The sequence below is a fragment of the Pseudoliparis swirei genome, chromosome 6 (genome assembly GCF_029220125.1).
Source record: "Pseudoliparis swirei isolate HS2019 ecotype Mariana Trench chromosome 6, NWPU_hadal_v1, whole genome shotgun sequence".
Classification (NCBI taxonomy): Eukaryota; Metazoa; Chordata; class Actinopteri; order Perciformes; family Liparidae; genus Pseudoliparis; species Pseudoliparis swirei.
In genome coordinates, this window is record NC_079393.1 from 20,686,943 (window position 1) to 20,704,812 (window position 17,870).

The window sequence follows — 17,870 nt, forward strand, 5'->3', positions numbered from 1 at the left end:
AGCAACAATGTCCCAAAATAGGGATGATTTATTTTGCTCTCATTTGGAAAATGATTAACCCATCTTTGCACACTTCATCTCCACACTTCATCTCCATCAACCTCTGCAGTAATAATTGCTGTGTTCCAATGAGCTTAATGGGAGTTGGGTTGCCTTTTTGGACATTGACCACATTAATCACAGCAGCCTTATTTATCTTTCATTTCCTGAAAAGGACAATACCTTAAGTAGGCCGTTACCATTTAGTCAAGACATCCTTTTAAATGTATTTCCCTGGGTGTACAACCTTTTAGTGGAGAAAGCCAATGTATTCGTATGAAAATGTGCTCTTAGACGTCGGAAAAATACCTTTCTTTTCTTTATTAGGTACCATATAAGTGCAGTGGAGGTATGCCATTAATGGACCGCTAGCATGCCCATGGGAAGAAACATTAGACAAAAGAGCTTGCCGGAACCGCTAAGCAGACTACCCCGGTGTCTCTGTGGGCAGTCTAAAAATACCACTGAGCCTCTTTCAGATATTAAAGCCGGCTGATGACATAAAGCTGGCAGACCTTCGATCACTTTCCCCCGAACTCCCACCAGAGTTGATTTTCTTTTCATATGCCGTCACAATTGGAAATCACTATACGGCGTGTGTTTCGAAGGGCTGACTTTCTCCTCAGCGTTTCAGTGTCCAAACCGGTTGGTCTCGTCCCGCCGCCGAATGTCCAGCAGCTCGCGCCGAGACCATCGTCCACACCCAGAGTGTCTCTCGCTTCCAAAATGTCCGTATGCCTTTTACCCTGTGTGATCAGAGCACACACAGGGGGATATGCATTCTTCCTTGAGGATGGTTAGCCTATTCTTCGCTGGGGGGAGGGTTTCCAAAATGTTTTATTCTGGTCACGGCTCCATTTCACTCACAGCTTCATCTCAGATTCATGGAGCGGTCGTATAGGGGGAAAGTCCTGAAGACACGTCCTCGGTTTTTTTCAATCTCCGTTCCAATATCCAGCCTCATCTCCTGTGTGTGTGCGCCCGCTGCATCGACGCCAATCAATCTCCAATTTTAGATTTAGCCTCTTCTTTGTGTGGGATCCTGTCGTATTTTCATTTCTCTCCCCCCTGCTGGTGCCTTCACATGATATGTGAAACTGGTCCGGCGGTAAAGAGGTCAGGTCTCATGTGATTGTGCCTTATCTAAGGAGATAAGGAGGTAGCGGGAGCGTCTTTCATGGAGATGTTGTTGAACTCCACAGAAAGGGTTCAAGGGACGCCCACTTAGGACATTGTTTTACTCTGGCTTTATGATTACACGGTCGACAGCTCTGCGGGAGCAATCGTGCCTCATTAGAGGCTCATGTATGTAAATGTCGAATTTCATAGCGGAGCAATAAGAGCAAGGCTTTTTTTTCCTTTTTTTTTTAAGCAAGGCACGGCAATGTTTTTTATTAAAAACATATATAATCATATTATCTCGAAGAAAGAATTTCCACATGTGACAGATCTTTCTTGAAGAGAAACAGTAGGAGAAATGGGAGATTTTCAGCGTGCAGATTCTGAAGTGGTGTTCCCGTAAAAGGATCCGTGTTGTGAAACATGTGAGAGGAGTTAGTCAGGCCTTCTGATAGCAGCAGCAGACATGCTGTTGCCTTTGTTTTCTCTGTACACACTCCTCGGGTCTCCGGGTTCACCACAGTTATTCCAAATCGTTGTTTTGCGTCCGCTAACTTAACATTACGATCCTTGCATATCCCACACGGTATCTACACGAGGAAATGAGCCTTTACTTTTATCATTTCAAACAAGGGCACAACTTCACTTTCTGATTCCAACAAACCCCGATCGAGTCCACATTGTGGCGGAATGAGATCCAGATAAGTCGAGGAGGAATAGAGGCCGGCGGCGAGCGCGAGACGATTGAGAGGGAAAGGTTTTTTTTCTCGGGGCTCCTCTCTTGTTAGCGCGATCCCCTCGTCCCCCCGGGAGTCGGCGTATACAGGCGGGCGGTCGGGGGGGGGGGAGGGAGGAATGTGCTGCCGGCTGGAAAAGAATCGCAGTCCAAAGAGAGAGAGAGAGGTCCTCGAGCTCTGAGGAATGGGCCCCGGCCAGCCGCAGAAACCCAATCCGCCTCTCCGGCTGGCCTCTCCGCTCGCTGGGATGACGACGATCCAGACCTGCAGTGGATTAATGATTCGCCATAGATCGGGAAGACTGCCCACGACTGGTTGGACTGTGATGCTAATTTGTGTTAATTCCGCTGTGGGCGTTTCCCATTCAAACCCCCCCTACACACACACACACACACTCTGTTCTCCGCGTCCCTCCATTCTCTGCTCGTCGACCCCTGGGCGTTCGTCTTCCTCGAGAGGTGAGCCCCGAGCACGGCGACTGCGGGAGCCGAGGCTGTAGCGGCGGAGGGCCTTCCGAGCGAGCGGCCCTGGCTTTCGTCTGCGCCTCGTTGGCCAGTAGACCCCGGTGTGGTTTCAGAGGCAATGCATAATGTATCTGGCCTCGCCGGCTCCACCGCGCTGTGCAGTGGAAAAAAGGGCTTTTGGAGATGTAATTGAACCATAATGCCTCTTATGGAGATCTCACCTGACAAATGGGCCAGAGAAAATAAGCCGGCCGGCGGAGAGCTGGAGCCTCCGTCAGTCTGACTGGAGACGCGAGAGAAACCCCATCATCTGTGCGCTGACATCCCAGGCATTTCTATTAGACCCCGGCTGATTAATCATTTGCCTCTTCCAACATCCCAAGGCCAGGTAGTATTTATTTTCCCTTGGAGGGGCTATTTCTGATCACCTTTTTCTGGTAGTGAGAGGTTTCAGTTACCAAAGTAAAGTGTTCTGCTTCAGAGCAGCTGAGGGATACGGGATACGCTTTTCTTCTTCTTCTTCTTTCTCATTTTCCTCACATCGGCATTATTTTTTAACATGGATAAAACAAGAAAATAAGTCGATTTCCTTCTCGTCTGGCTCCCTCCCTCCTTCCTCCTCCACCCGTCTCTCTTTGAACGGATTGAGATTTAATAGTGACCGCCGTGAGGACACATCGCAACCCGGCGCACCTGGCTTGTTATCACGGGCCATGCCCCATCCATCACACCTTTAATTACAATGGCTCTGCTCCTGCCAACCACCATGTCCCTCCCCCAATATCTCCCTCCCCCCCCCCCCCCCAGCTCACCTCACCTCCCTTGACCCCTTTTGTCCGTCTCACTCAGCCGCTGACACTCGCAGCTTGCGGCTAAATGTAGCAGCGTTAGGCGAGGTCACGCGGGTTCATGCCTGACAGGGAGGAGGTCAAACTAACCCCTTACTTAGTGGCCATGGCTGCCAAGAAAGCCTGGCGGAAATGTCCTCAACCGCGGACACGGCTCTCTGCTTCGTCCCCGGACAAACTGCGAGCCGCCATGTCGACTGCCGCCCGCCACACGACACCTTCTCTCCGAGCTGCGTTTTGCCAACGCGGCCTTCCCCTACCACGCGCCCCGTTTTTTGTTTGTGGCTCCGGGGTGTGGTGCTCTTGCTTTTAAACCCCCGCGGATTCCACTGCTGGAAGAAGAGCTGTGGCAAAGCAGCCCGGCGCTTGAAGCTCACCCTCTGTCCTGTTGGCGAATGCCAGGCGACCACACTGGGGGGGCGAAGCCGTCGGCAAATGCAAAGTCTCATCTCGCAGCAAGTCGTGTTTTCTCGCTGTACACACACACACCATAAACACTGGACTCACATGTGGCGTTTTATTGAACATGGCAGAGCGCTGGTGGTCAGGCAGTGAAGCAGTGTGGCGATAATGGAATTGACACAAACACAGCAATGTCTCCAAAAGTCAATTTTCCTCACCGCTCATTGTTCCGTTCTCCTTCCAGCCGCGCCATCAAGACCAATCAGGATCTGCTTCCCGAGACCCCCTGGACCAACATCTTCTACGATGACTTCTGGGGCACCTTCCTCACGCACAGCGGCAGCCACAAGTCCTACAGGCCGCTCTGCACCCTCTCCTTCCGCCTCAACCACGCCGTGGGTGGGCTGGAGCCCTGGGGTTACCACCTGGTCAACGTGGCGCTCCACGGGGCCGTGACGGGCCTGTTCACCTCGCTCGCCCGCCTGCTGCTCGGCGGGGGCCCGTGGAGCCTGCTCGCCGGCCTCCTCTTCGCCTCGCACCCCATCCACACCGAGGCGGTGGCGGGCGTGGTGGGCCGGGCTGACGAGGGCGCCGCCCTGTTCTTCCTGCTGTCCCTGCTGTGCTACACGCGCCACTGCGAGCTGCGGGGCCGCGCCGGGCCCTGGCGCCTCGCCGCCTGGTTCCTGGGCAGCCTGGTCTGCGCCGCATGCAGCATGCTGTGGAAGGAGCTCGGCGTCACCGTCCTGGCTGTGTCGGCGCTGTACGACGTCTGCGTCTTCCACAAGCTCAAGTTGCGGCAGGTCGTCTCGCTCCTCTACAAGGTAAGTGGTTTGTTCTCGCCTCCCGGCGATGCTTCTTTTCCATACCGATCATCTGACTCGCAAGGATAGGACAAACGGCGTTGGAAAGCTGATGTGTGTGTGTGTGTGTGTGTGTATAGGTGTGTGTCCCTGTGGGAGCACTATATGTGGTTTTTTTGTTAGCTTTTCATCACAAAACATTTGCGAATGTATGCACGGCTGTGACATTCAGCTCCGATTATTGTGGAACACACACACTGCTGCTGTTTTATAGTCAAACTAATGCATTTTTACTTTATTTAGTAATGCATATAGGTAATCTGATTGATCATTATCATAATGAAAAATCATTATAGTCGTCGGTAGGAGGAAACTTATTGCTTGAATAAAAAAACCATAATATGAATCTGTTCAGCCTCAGGACTAAACGTACATGTGGATATATGTATTTTTTTTGCTTGAATATTAACTTGCAAAAGAAAAGGCTGAGATTGCAAAAGTGTTGGCCATTTAATATGTTCTTGTTGCTTTTGAAGCATTTAGCTATTATTAAGTAGCCCTCCCCCAACAGCTCCTATCACAAGTATTCACCGCTTGCTGTCTCGTCCACAACTCTCGAGCCATCACAACAAATTCAACAAGATGTGACAAAAGGGCTCCGGAGCAGCCAATGAGAGGGCGGCTCTCCGGCACGCCCCAGCAGACAACAACACTTTGAGATATGTTGTGTGGTGGGGGGGGGGGGCGGCTAAAACCAAGAGAGACACTCAGAGATGGAAACAAAGAGAGAATATGGTTTATTCATTGCTCAGCATATTGTGAACTGCCCTGCGCGCCGTCTCCTCGTGATTTAAGCCTTATCTGCGTCCCCGTGTCCTCTGGAGTCGGGCCCATCCATCGCTGCAGGCAGACAGGCCTTCTAATGGCTTGTCAGGCTTGGCTAGACTAAAGAGGAAACGGGGCCAAGAGGGCCGAGGGAGATGATGCCTCATAGCTGACAGTTTTGCAACTTTTTGATTGAAAATCCACCAAGCCTGCTGATCCAAGTGTTTTTGGGGAAGGAAAAAAGAAACGGACTGGCAGATAGTTACACTGGCGTGGAGCGAGCCGCGCAGATCTCTTTGACGGCTCGCCATCGCGGTTAACTGAATTGGCAGAACGGGCTGGCGACTTCTTTTTCTTCTCCGGTGGAATAAGAAAGGCAACAAGGAACTCCATGAAACACAATTCAAGACGTCTTTTCAAATGTTCCTTGAAGGAAGTGTGTGCAGTTGCACGTGGAAAGGTCAATAATAATAATAAGTCAAGTTTTTGTGTTTGTTTGCGTAGAGATGTTGTCTATCTTAAAAAAAAAGGGTTTTATACACTTTATTGATAATGCACAATAAGATATACAGTGATCAAATAGCAAGTATTTAAATTTGTTGTGTGCATGTTTCAATCAGATTACATGTTGTATCAGATGTGTTCTCTCTATCTTGTGGATATTTCCAAACACTGCAAATATCAATATTTCAAAAGCACATTTGAATGTGATTTGGCCTCATCGCTGGTGTAATGACACATCCAAACCAACACACGAGAGTCGAGGGAAAAAGAGACTTTTTTGTCTTACTCGCAAAGGGTCACTGCACTTTGCTTTGAGAAGACGAATGAGGAACTGCGTGGGTTGTCGGGCATTTTTTGGAAACCCTCTGCAAAAGAACAGTTTTTCCTTCTGTGGAGAGACGGCTGCAAAGAGAGAGACTCGAGCCGCATACGGCTCCTTCCTTATTACACGTATGAGACTTTAAGTTGACAGTTGTCATTTAGTCTCACAGAGGAAGCACACAGAGAGCTGTCACCAGCTCGTCACTCCTGTGGACTCGGGAGGTTTCAGCGCGACGCTGCTCTGCGATCGTGGATTTGTGTGTTCGGGTGCGCCCATCCGTCTCCCTTTGTCTCCCTCGAGGGAGGCCGTCACTTTGACTGTTGATGCGCGGAGGGAGTGGCTTCCTTCACTCGAGCCTATCGACCGCCTGCGTGAACATTTGGGTGGGAAATAAATGCGGTTGAAGTTTGGATTTCAGATGCACCGGGTGCTGAACACGTGGCTCGTGAAGGCGAAAGCAGCAGAAAAAAGGAGACGCACAGAAGCGTATGCAGGCGTCTGTCACCGTGTTTCTTTGTTTGAGGACATGAAACCCGTTGTTTTGCCGGACTGACGAGCCACAGTGGGCTGCGTTGTTTTATTTCTCCATTTCCAAGCTCCCCACTCAGCCGCAGTCGTTTGACATTTAGCGTTTGGAAACGCTGAAATGGGGGTGGGGGGGGGGGGGTCCGCTTATCTGATCGCGGCGCACAGTCGATTACATTAGAGTTTTATATCTGCTGCAAATCTCCCGTTTGTCGTTACGGTGTCCGTGTGCGGTTTGAAGGTTGCGGGCAGGCGAGACTCGGAGCTTGTAACTCATTTCATCACGACTTTAAGAGCTCTCTGCATAAAAATCCAGAGGGAAAGAGGCGATGCGCGGATATTATCCGAGTTTATTGGTGATGCGATGCGCATCGGAAAAGCGCTCGCTCCAATTAATCACGTGCAAAAATAAACTGAGGGAAAAGGGAAAAAAACAACTTTTTAAAGAGCGAAATCAAAGACGTAATCGGGTGAAAAGAGACATATTGAGATGCTGTATTTGAATTCCTTGTCAGTGTGAGTAGACTCTAATTTGTTTGTGTGGCGACTTCAGAGCTGACATGGATCCAATTTATCAAATGTAATAGTCCCCGGGTAATACACATCCATATATATACAACAGATTAGACACATGTCTTCTTTATATTCCCCAATAGATTACATAAATGCGTTCAGCGTGAAAGCTAATACAAGTTTAGGACTATTTCTGTCCTGGTTGATGTTAGTGCGACAGGAGGATAATGAAAGAGAAGTGGTGAGAGAGGAAATCGTGCCTGGACAGTAAGTGAATAAGCACACGTTGGGTTTACGGGTGGCGCTGCAGTCAAAGCTCTCCGGCATCCTCCGACATCCCGACTCTGGAAGAAGCTGTTATTAAGAGATCTGGTGCAACCTTTAGCGTGCTGGAATAACCTTTCTAAGAACAACATATAGTGCCCTTTAGATCAATCCGTGTCACCCCTCTGCTCTTTTATGAACGTACGCTCACAAAACACCTCGTCGGTACAGAATCCGCCCGCACTGACTTTGCAACTCAACGTTTTACGACACGTAATCTCCTCTCTACCTTTCAGCAAACATTAGCCGCTTCCTTCTCCTTCCTCGAGTCATTAGTGTGTGTGTGTGTGTGTGTGTGAACCCCCCAGCACATACACAGTGTGGAGAGTCAGTGTAAGTCTACAGCTTTACGGTCGCTTATTACTAAGACATATGCCGTCTTCAAATGTGGAAAAAAGGCATCATTAAATTGTTTACTGTAGCCGAGCTCTACGGTGGTGATGCTCTCCAGATTAAAGCCCTCGCGGCCATATGTTCTCGTGCACCGAGCGACTCCCCAAGTGTAATGGTGTTGGCAGTCGCGAGTGTGCGGCGTTACCACGATAAATGTGGAAAAAACGTGCTCTTTTTACGAGACCGCCATCCTGCTCAGTAATGGGCTCATTCTTTCGATGAGAGATACTGAAACGCAATTAGAGCTCCTAATTTAGTGTCGGAAGGAACGCTCTTCCATGAGATCGTTGTTTATTTCACGTCCTGCTGCAATAAAGTGTCCGTTCCGAGGACCGAGGTGTTCTTTCTTTGTTAGTTTCCCGTTAAAATGTAAATGTTTGGACAGTTGAGGGCCGGGAAAAGCATTCTCTAATTCAACGTAAACGTTCCCGCTACATCTCGACTGCTTTTTTTTCTTTTTCTTGAATGTTCCGCTTTATTGAGTCAGAGCATCCATTCCTCTTGTGTTTGACAGTGACCGTGTTTACATGCATTCGAATAACTGGCTTAGTCGGACTGAAATCGAATTATCCGTTTCATGTAAATACCTTTGTTCGATTATGTGCGGTCCGACTACGATCCGATGAACACCCCTGGACAACTCGATCCGATCCGGTTGATAATTCGACTATCGCGGCATGTAACGGTGAATTGGATTAGGAACTGGACTTTGCGTCTTTGCGCATGCTTGAGATCCCGCCGCCCTCCTCCCTCCCATGTCGTGACCCGGAAGTCGAAAGAGTCGAAAGAGACGATAATGTCACTATTAACATCATGCAAGAATAGTCGAGGGATGTAGCTTCGCCTTGCTCTCTGTTCGCCATCTTTCTCGAAATGTTGATGTTGGTAGTGGTGAAGAGGTCAAGCGGAAATGGCTGCATCACCACGAGTTGTAATGAAAACAGCGCCACCTATCGTATCGGATATGACATGCTTTCGGCCAATGATTCGAATTACTCACTGCCATGAATATTGGGATAATAGCAGATCCCCCAAAAGATAGCATAGTCCGACTAAAGCAAGATTTGAATTATACCATCGTGTAAACGCACTGACTGCTGCCCACATACCGCTCCGCTCCGGGTCCACGTCACTACCCAGAGAGACGGGATGCTCGTGAGTTGTGTGAACACACCGGTGCCGTGCGACACGCGGCACTCCCAGAGGGGCTGACACTCCGTCCAGGACCGGGACACGCTCCAACCCTTTGAAGACGCAATGCTAGAAATGTGATGCTTTTGAAAGTGTAAACTGGATACAGAGGAATAATCCTGGTGATGTAACGACAAAGCTGTCCATCCATCAGGATCTGCCGAGCACACGAGGGACTCAGATGCGTCTCCAGGGAAACTCGAGGTGCTCCTCTGTGATCTCTCTTTGTTCACGTCCGGTGACGCTGGGAATTGATTTTCCAAAATCTGGGACGGGACCCAGCTGGCAGTCTGTGAATGTCGAGCTTACACAGTTTATCTTTTCACACCTCACATTTTCTGTTCACACTTTGTGTATTAGTGCAAGGTCACTGCTTTTAGTGTGTGTGTGTGTGTGTGTGTGTGGGAGAGCTCAGGTGTCGTGGAGCTGGCGAGGGCAAATGTGAGAAGTGCACGTGTGTGTGCGCCAGTTTACACTCCGTATAGACCCCGTATATACGAAATACGAGCCCACACACCCTTGCTGTGTATGAGATGCGCTAAAAGGAATCGCTGCCCAGCTGATACATTCTTACCTGGGGCTCCACAGATGCTCCTCCGTGCTCTAATGGCTCCCGTCAGCGTGTGATGGATCGGGCCCGGTGGGCTCAGCTAGAGCCCCCTGCCCCTCACACGGGGATACACACCACCGCTCCGGGTCGGGACGCGTCCACAATGGAACGACATTCAGGCCGCAGACGTTTAGGTTGTTTGACTTTCAGTAAATATTAAGCAGTTATTTTAGTGCAAGGAATGGAAACGGAGGGCTTAAAAACTAGCCTGGCGTCCGGTCGTCATTTTGAGCTGGTATGCAGATGTTGGTACCTTTTAGACAGGGAAGAGATAGCCCCAGTTCCCACTCGTTATGCTAAGCTAAGCTAACCGCTACTAGCTTCACACTTAGCAGACAGTCAAACCACTCCCATGAAATGAGTTTTGAAACATCCTCCATGTCTCTCGTCTGGAAGAAACTCTCTCACCCTGTACAGGAGTAGCGGGGTAAGAGGGAAGACATTCCAAACACAGACGATGGAGCCGCTCTTTCGACCCGCGAACGTCTCGCCGCGGGGTAAAATGTGCCGAGCGCATATATTCAGGGCTGAATATATTTAACGCGGCGCGCTCGCTCGGCTTCCCGCTGGAGATGATTGTGCACCCCGTTCTTTTCATAGCGTGTCTGTGAAGCCATCGTGGCATGTTATGCAAGCTCCCGGGAAGGAACGTCTTAATGGAGACGCGTATAGATTTGCTGGTTTCCTCTGAATCATTTAGCTTCCACAAAGGCATACATGATTCACACAGAAGTATTACGGCCAATAACTCCCGGTGAAGAGAATCACCTCATTTGATTCACTGAGACGTGCTTCCAGTGTCTTTTTATGTTTTGTATTCACATCTTTCTCTGCACCACATCGGACCTGCTCTTCCATAGATACTAAACTAGAGTTTAGAGCTGCAACACAAGTGAAATATAATGTGGGCCTTTGTTTCAGTTGCTGACCATTGTTTCTATTCACGGCTCCTTTTTTATGGTTGCACAAAATAAACTGACATCGGTCATCTAGAACGGCATTACAGCTCCTGTACCAGTAAAAATAGTCTTCATGTGGACATGGCGTGTCATTTTGGAATACATCTATATTTAAGTATTTCTCTTCTTTCTTCTTCATGTACGTCTTCTTACTTTAATTAGTATTTCTTTAGAAGAAATACCTCATTTCACACGGTGCACAAAATCAGAAGTTTATTTTTGAGATGTTTGGTGAGTTGCGGTTATGTCGACGACGAGATGCACATGAAAACTGGAAGAGCCCAAAGCTTCATGACAGGTTTGGAGACCTCTTGGGAATCCTCTCATGCTCGTCGTTTGTTTATTTAGTACAGTAAATATGTCTTTTAGGAATTCCCCTTTCAAAACAAACATAACCAGACAGCCAATAAACTAGAAACTGCTGGCAAAATCTTCCTGATTGACAAGTTAAATAAATGTAATCATCCATATGTGGAGCGGGCAAACGGCCACTTTCAACAAACAAAAGGGGAAGGGAACCAAAATGGACGGCTGTCGGCAGATTCTCTCGTGCATCGTCCCGTCGCATCCCGTATTGGCACAGGCTCCTGAAGGCAGCACGGCAGAAATCCCCCTAGTGCGCGCTGCGTTTCCCAGCAGAGGTGCTGTCATCGCCGTGGGCGCTGACGGTCCATGTGCGAGAGACACGCAGCAACAGTGTGATGAAGAGGAGGGACCCTAATGGATGAGGGCCCAAGGGACCGAGCGGGGGAGAGAAAGGGAGAGACCGCTGCAGCGTGATATTCCTCTCGTCTTTGACGGTTGGTCACCAGATGCTCTATTTTAGGATATACAGCCAGGGAATAGATATAAATATGAGCTGGAGCTTTGACCGTTTATTAAACATGCACATCAATTAGTCATCGAGGTTCTTCTCTGAGCAGCTGTGAAATATGCAATGATGTTTTTTACAAATGCATTTGTTCCAACATGAATAGTATTGTTGTCACTTAGTGCTGTACACCTTAGATCTGTACCAGTGGGTTCAATACAATGGTTTGATTAAAGAGACATATAAGGCTCTTTTTATTTATTTTTACATGAAAATGGTGATATAAAAAAAAAAACGAATAATTTATGTTAGTTTTGGTATTTACGTTGTCCATGTCCCTCATCTGTGTTCCATATGCGTTCGTGAGGAAGGCGTCTCAAGTAAAACATTAGAATTAAACAAAGGCACATATGTGTGACAAAAAAGTGACATCAAATATTCCCAAAGAAGACGAAAATTCAGGAATTATTAAAAAGTCATCCACCATGTCGGTGCCTCTGCCTGGTAGGAACAGCGTGTGTATTTAATATCTATTTTCATCCTCTTCATCCAGGCATGATGTTTTGATCAAGAGCGTGTCTCTCCTGTGAGAACACAAAGACGGCACTGTGAAGCTGGAATAACAACGCTGCGAAGCGATTGGTCCGCATTCTCCAAAATGCTCCTCCAGTCCAAATGTGCAAACGCGTCTATTTCTTTTCCACCGATATCTTAATCCGTATGGCATGCAAGCCATGAAAGATGGAGCGCTGCTCTCCGGCTCCTTCCCCTCCCACAGCGCTGTCTAATTGTTTTCGAATGCCTCCTCCTTTAACTGCAGAGTTGCAGTTCTCGTCTTTGAACGCTCGGTCGACCGTGTGGACTAAATAGACTCTGGCCCACGCCCAATTATAATTTCTCCTCTGTGACACATTGGAGTGATTATCGCGGCCGTAAAGCGAAGCCACGCGGGACAGTCTACCGGTTGTAAACACGGATGCCAAATTGTAGAAATAGTCCTGCTTAACAATAGGATCTGTAAAAATAAATTCATTATTACCGAGGGACTCTCGTTGATTAGCTCCTGTCTTTATGTGTGATCAAGGCTCGCTCACTTCCAGACGGATGATATAACTAATATTCACAGATCTTGTTATACCTCCATCATGACATGCTACTGAGGATGAATAATTCATTAATATCCCGGCTGTAAACAACAACAAAAGCAGTCACGGTCTTGTCGCACTAAGATTGAATGTTGCACATGAAGGAGACGTAGACGTGCTTGATTTCGACACCAGCACATCTGGGAGATCCTCCTCTCGGTGCCCAGATTCATTGGTAATCTCGGGGCATACCAGTGTAGAGATGAGTTATCTTCCCCTTGTGGGGGGTTCGAGTCTGCGTGGAGACATGTGGAGGCCCAGAGACCCACAGAAAGAGGTCTGCCGGCATTCTCCCGCAACATGAAAGGGTTCTCTGGTTCTCTGCTGCATGTCTCTGGCTCCTTCCCTTTTGTCGGTTCTCTCTCTCTCTATTTTTGATTCACCGTCTCTGCTGACAACTACCAATTAAAGTAATCCCGTGGCTTTCATGATTTTACGACTTGGATCCATGGCTCCATCCCTTTTTTATAATTCAAGCGGTGCCCTTTTTGGTATTCTGACTGGTGGATATTCCGAGACAGCCTCCGTGTTTTTAATTGTATTTCGGATAAAGAACGGCACCATCTGTACGTGCGTGTCGTCTTTATTTCTGTCTGAACCGGTACAAAGTGGTCTTTTGGAGCCCGACACATTGAGAAAGGTGAGAGTGAAACAAGAGTGAAGTTCGGCGTCAGGCAGCCGAACAATGAAGCCATAACTCTCTGTAGAGCCTCTGCTGGGGGAAGCTAGAACGTGAAAGTCATTACAAACGAACCCTTTCCCATCGTTACGTTGCTCTCCCATTGTTGTATTGGAACCATATCGACTATAGCAGTTTAACAGTCGTGTGGCTGTCTTCTTGTTTCTCACAGAGACACTTCCTCTGTCTTTAGATCTGTCGTCAATTATCCTCGAAAAAACGCGGTTCCGTTGGCCAAAACAAATGTCTCGCTATTATCTGACGGTGACTCTTGAATGTGACTGCTTTGTGTCCGACGGTTGTTTCTGCAGTTTGTCATTATCGCGCGCCACAAGTCGTCTTTTCTCCGTCTCCCGAGGCCCCGCTGTGCTCGTTACTGGCCAGTGTAAACGGCAACAAAGCGCACGCTGTCGCTGAGACGTGGCGGTCAACGTAATGTGACACACCACAGAGCTATTTTCAAAAAGAGGTTCGCAGCAAATGTGCAATCGGAGCAATTTTCTATTCCCAGCATCTGACATTTCAATGACATTTCATCCGCTGAGCTCTGGACTCCCGATCCGGCTTTGTGCGTCTCATTCATGCACGTCCCGGAGTAGCTTACCGCCGCTCTGCACGCTGCAATGCAATGGCGCTGATCTCCCAAATGCATCGTAATGACTGGGAATCCATGCGCGGACACGACTAATCTCGTTTGGAGACTGGCAAAATGCTTCAGAAGGTCCGTGAGCCGCGTGGAGCGTAAAGCACATCTCCCCGACCCGCATTTCATCCCCCGCCGCACAACTTGAATCCGAATGTTGTCACATTACATTTGCAGTCGTGGTCGCACAGTCTAGTTGAACCCCTCAAAAGAATACGGTGAGACCAGAAATGAGGAAGAATCCGTTTATTTTTCAAACCATGACGGTGGTTTCACTAAATAAATACGCCTTATGAAATGTGAATGGGGTTTCGAGTTGACTTTGGTTTTCCATTGTCATTGTGTGCTTATTCTGTTGTTTGGTCGTCCCGACACTTTCCCCTATGGGACTTCAGTTTGTACGAGTACGAAGGGAAGATGGATTCAGAGTCACTTCTTCAGGGCTTTTCAATTCCTCCGCTTAATCACAAAGCATGACCATGATGAGTTGGTGGGACCTTGATGGGGTCATGTGACCTTGATGGGGTTGTGTGACCTGGCAAACGCGCTTTGAAAAATGACATCAAACTAAGTGGAATGGGTGTTTTTTGTTTTCACGGACAGAGTTGGTGCCTGAGTTGAACTTCATGTTGAGACTTTTGGAAAATATAGTGAGACGTTTTGAGGCTTTTTCATACATTTTATCAACTCAACTCTCAGCAGCGGCGGAGGAGAACTTGGCAAAGCGTAAGACTTTCCATCGATGAGCTGTTTGTGTTCCTTGCCTCGGGCCCTCCTTCATCGTCCTCCTGCCTACCTACAGCACACTTCTCCAGTTAAACTCAACCAGAAGTTCAGCTTTCATCTCCTCTAGAGCCACTACCTCTGGTAGACAGAGCGAGATATGTTTTTCCTCTGCCGTTATAAATCTATAGACGCCTGATTGCCACTGATGACAAAATAAATGTACTCTGATTTTGGCATTGGGAAAGGGTGACCTTTCCTGACCCCTAAACAAGGATCATCTGGCTTCAGCATGAAAACAAGGCATTTTGCAGCGTGATTGGGACATCTTAAATAAGTGTGTGTTAGAGTGAGACGAGCTGGGAAGTCGAGCGAAGGTTGAAAAAGAAACGGATCCCGTGTTGGCTCAATGATTATGGTGAATAGAAGCTGACCGAGAGAGCTGGAGCTGGCGTGTTTTGACAACGTCTTGGTTGGAAATGTTCTCGCTCCAATTTGTTTGCTTTCGTCCAGACATTTGAATTCAAACCTTTTAAAGTTGTATTTCATTCCTTCGCTGTAGGCCTTTGGAGATGGCCAGTAGAACTTGGAAGAGAAATGTTTGCTCTTTTTCACACTCTGCACAGAAACCTAACCTGACTGGCGTTCATCCAGCACCACATACTGGTTGGTGTTGCCCTTCTCGCTCTCTTTCACACTTTCTCCAAACCTCCATGTGGTCCCACACATCTCAGTCAATAGTCGGCGGTTTCTTATCTCCAATGGATTCCTGCTCATTGCTGGTTGTTTTTCTCCAGGGCTTTGCTGTTTCTGAGGCAGATCCTCGCCCTCTCCCATCTTTGTGTGCCGGCTATCTGCCAGACCACTGTGGTCTTTCTGATGGGTTCATAGGGGTTAACAGCTTTAAGCATGAGCGGTGCGCTGGTGTCACGACGGGATTAGGGTGGACCCAAATGCACGACTCAGGAGACAGATAATTCAAATAAAGAATCTTGACTGAAAGTGTCGTCAAAATCGGAACAGATAGAACAATCAAACTATGGAACGCTCGAGGGCTTGGTCGGAAAAACACAAGACAATCTGGCAGAGGACAAGTGGAAGTGAGGGAGCTAAATAGTGAGGGACTAATGAGGGGATGGGCTGCAGGTGAGAAGGGCGTGAGGACCAGGTGAAGGGAATGAGGGACTAACGAGGGAGGGATCAGAGGCAGGTGAGGGGAGTTGGATTGACAAGCTGGGAAGCAGGATCTGGAATTACATGATAGTTAGTGACAGGATGAAAACAACTACAACAAAAAGGAAGGTGTGGAGCTAAACTGTTACAGCTGGGGGCTTTGACTCCATGACCTTTCGCACCATGCGGACCACGACCCAGCACTTGTCCTCTTGGCTTTAAGTAAACTATGTACTGCACCTACACACAGAGGGTTATCTGCTGGTGGTGACGGCAACGTCGTAGCTTATCTCCGCCGCATGACACGTTGAGGAATGTGAATTCATTGCATGGGGCTTAAAAAGACTCAAGGTTGGATTTGCTCAAACCTCTGGTGATAAAGCAGATCGTGAAGAAGAAAAAAAAGTGACACTTCTTCGGTGTTCACAAACTCTTTGAGTCAAGTGAGTGCACCTGTCGCCTTTCTGCTGTAAAACTCTGTTACAGATTTAAATGAATAGTGACACATCTTGAGAAAAACACGTATTCATGTGCCGAGTGTTCGTTAGCTTAGCCTAGCTAGAGCCAAGAAATAACCCCATAAAAGCACTTTGTTTGTACAGATTAAACAAATGATATATAGCATGTTGAATTATGGGCTTTTGACTTGCTGCTTCTTTCATCTAACTCTCAAAAAAAACAACATAAAAGTGTCTTATTTTGCCAGAAATGGAACCGAATTTACTTCTGTTATTGTCACATTAATGGTTATGAAATGGGCCCAAACTGGGACAGCTTCCACGTTCTGAGTGTGGGAGTAAATTATCAGGCGTAATCACATTTTGAAAACGTGTGCCAGCTGTTGGTTATCCATAACACGTTGTTAGGAAATGCAATAGTCACGTTGTTATCTTGTCTTGCCTGCTAACAATCAGGATTTTACAACCAAACGTTCTTTATCGTCTCAGAGGAACAGATCACAACAGCTGGAGCTGATTAGGAGAAGAGGTGGTGCATTTGTGGTTCATCACACGGACACAAAGTGTATATGCATCCTTCAAACCCGGAGGAAGACGTATGCAGGATTTTTGAAATTTTTTTTAAGGGGATCTGGTGCTGTTATCAAATTTGAGCTTCCTGCGTGTTGGAGCGTGAAGGCTTTGAAGGAGGTTCTTCTCTCTGCTCGGTACCCTGAGCTCATTTTCACTTCCATTACAAGTCTATCAATGTGGAGCCGGATCTTGATGAAAAGCGCTCTGCAGACAATTGATCTCAGTAATGATGAAGAGGAGGGGATAGGTCAGACCAGCCACTTCGTCTTTCACAGGATTCTGTCAGGGGGGGAAACTCGCTGGAGTGTGAGCCAGTCACAGCGGTTCACGTTGATGGGCTAGTTAGATGTGTCGTGTGATGGATTGTTCTTAAAATGCTCTTGAAAAATGGAATAGAGTGTGTGCAGCAGCCAATTATGCAAAAAGGCCTGTGTGTACCCAGAGATGGGAGAAGTTTCCCCAAACTAATTAATCACATTTCTCTCTGAGCTCTTTTTTCAACTTCATTTTGCTACAAACCCTTCACATCGCTGTAAAAAAATAAAATAAAAAGAAGGTTTTAGATAGTCAATTCAACTTAATCAAAGTGTAGTGGGAGAAAAAAAGCCGGCACAGGCACACATAGGGAATCCGTAATTGGGCTGTTTTGCATTTCATCTCCAAGGATATTTTATTCACATGCCGGGCTTCTAAAAGCTGTGTAAAAAAGTGATTGCGCCTGAAACACAAAAGGAAAATGAAAAAAATAAACCACCCACCTCAAGCCTCCTACGGGGTTGTGCTAAGGCACTTATTTCAGACTAAACTGGATTACAAACAAAGGACTCTGAGCTGGAATCCCTTGGTTTTCCCTTTTCATAAGAGAACTACAGCAACCAGGGAGCCGTTGCCCGGCTGGTAATTGAACTCTTTGAATGCTACACCTTTTAACGCAGGTGTATTAACGAGGATGCACATGTTTGTTCATTCAAGAGATAACAGACAAGACCTTCATGAAAATGGGGAATCTCAATGTGGGAGTGCAGCACAAGAATGTGAAGGAAACGGCGCCTCAGCCCTCCACATCGACATGTGGATGTGGTTATGGTGG

At 47.6% G+C, this 17,870-nt stretch overlaps 1 protein-coding gene across 1 annotated transcript in view; it reads left to right on the forward strand.

Annotated features, from left to right (window-relative positions):
* The window catches only part of tmtc2b (transmembrane O-mannosyltransferase targeting cadherins 2b), a 96,001-nt gene that overhangs the window by 38,200 nt on the left and 39,931 nt on the right, over positions 1–17,870 (forward strand). Inside the window, exon 2 of the mRNA XM_056416400.1 lies at positions 3,854–4,430. Within this exon, the coding sequence (XP_056272375.1) occupies positions 3,854–4,430 (577 nt within the window). The remainder of the gene's footprint in view (positions 1–3,853; positions 4,431–17,870) is intronic.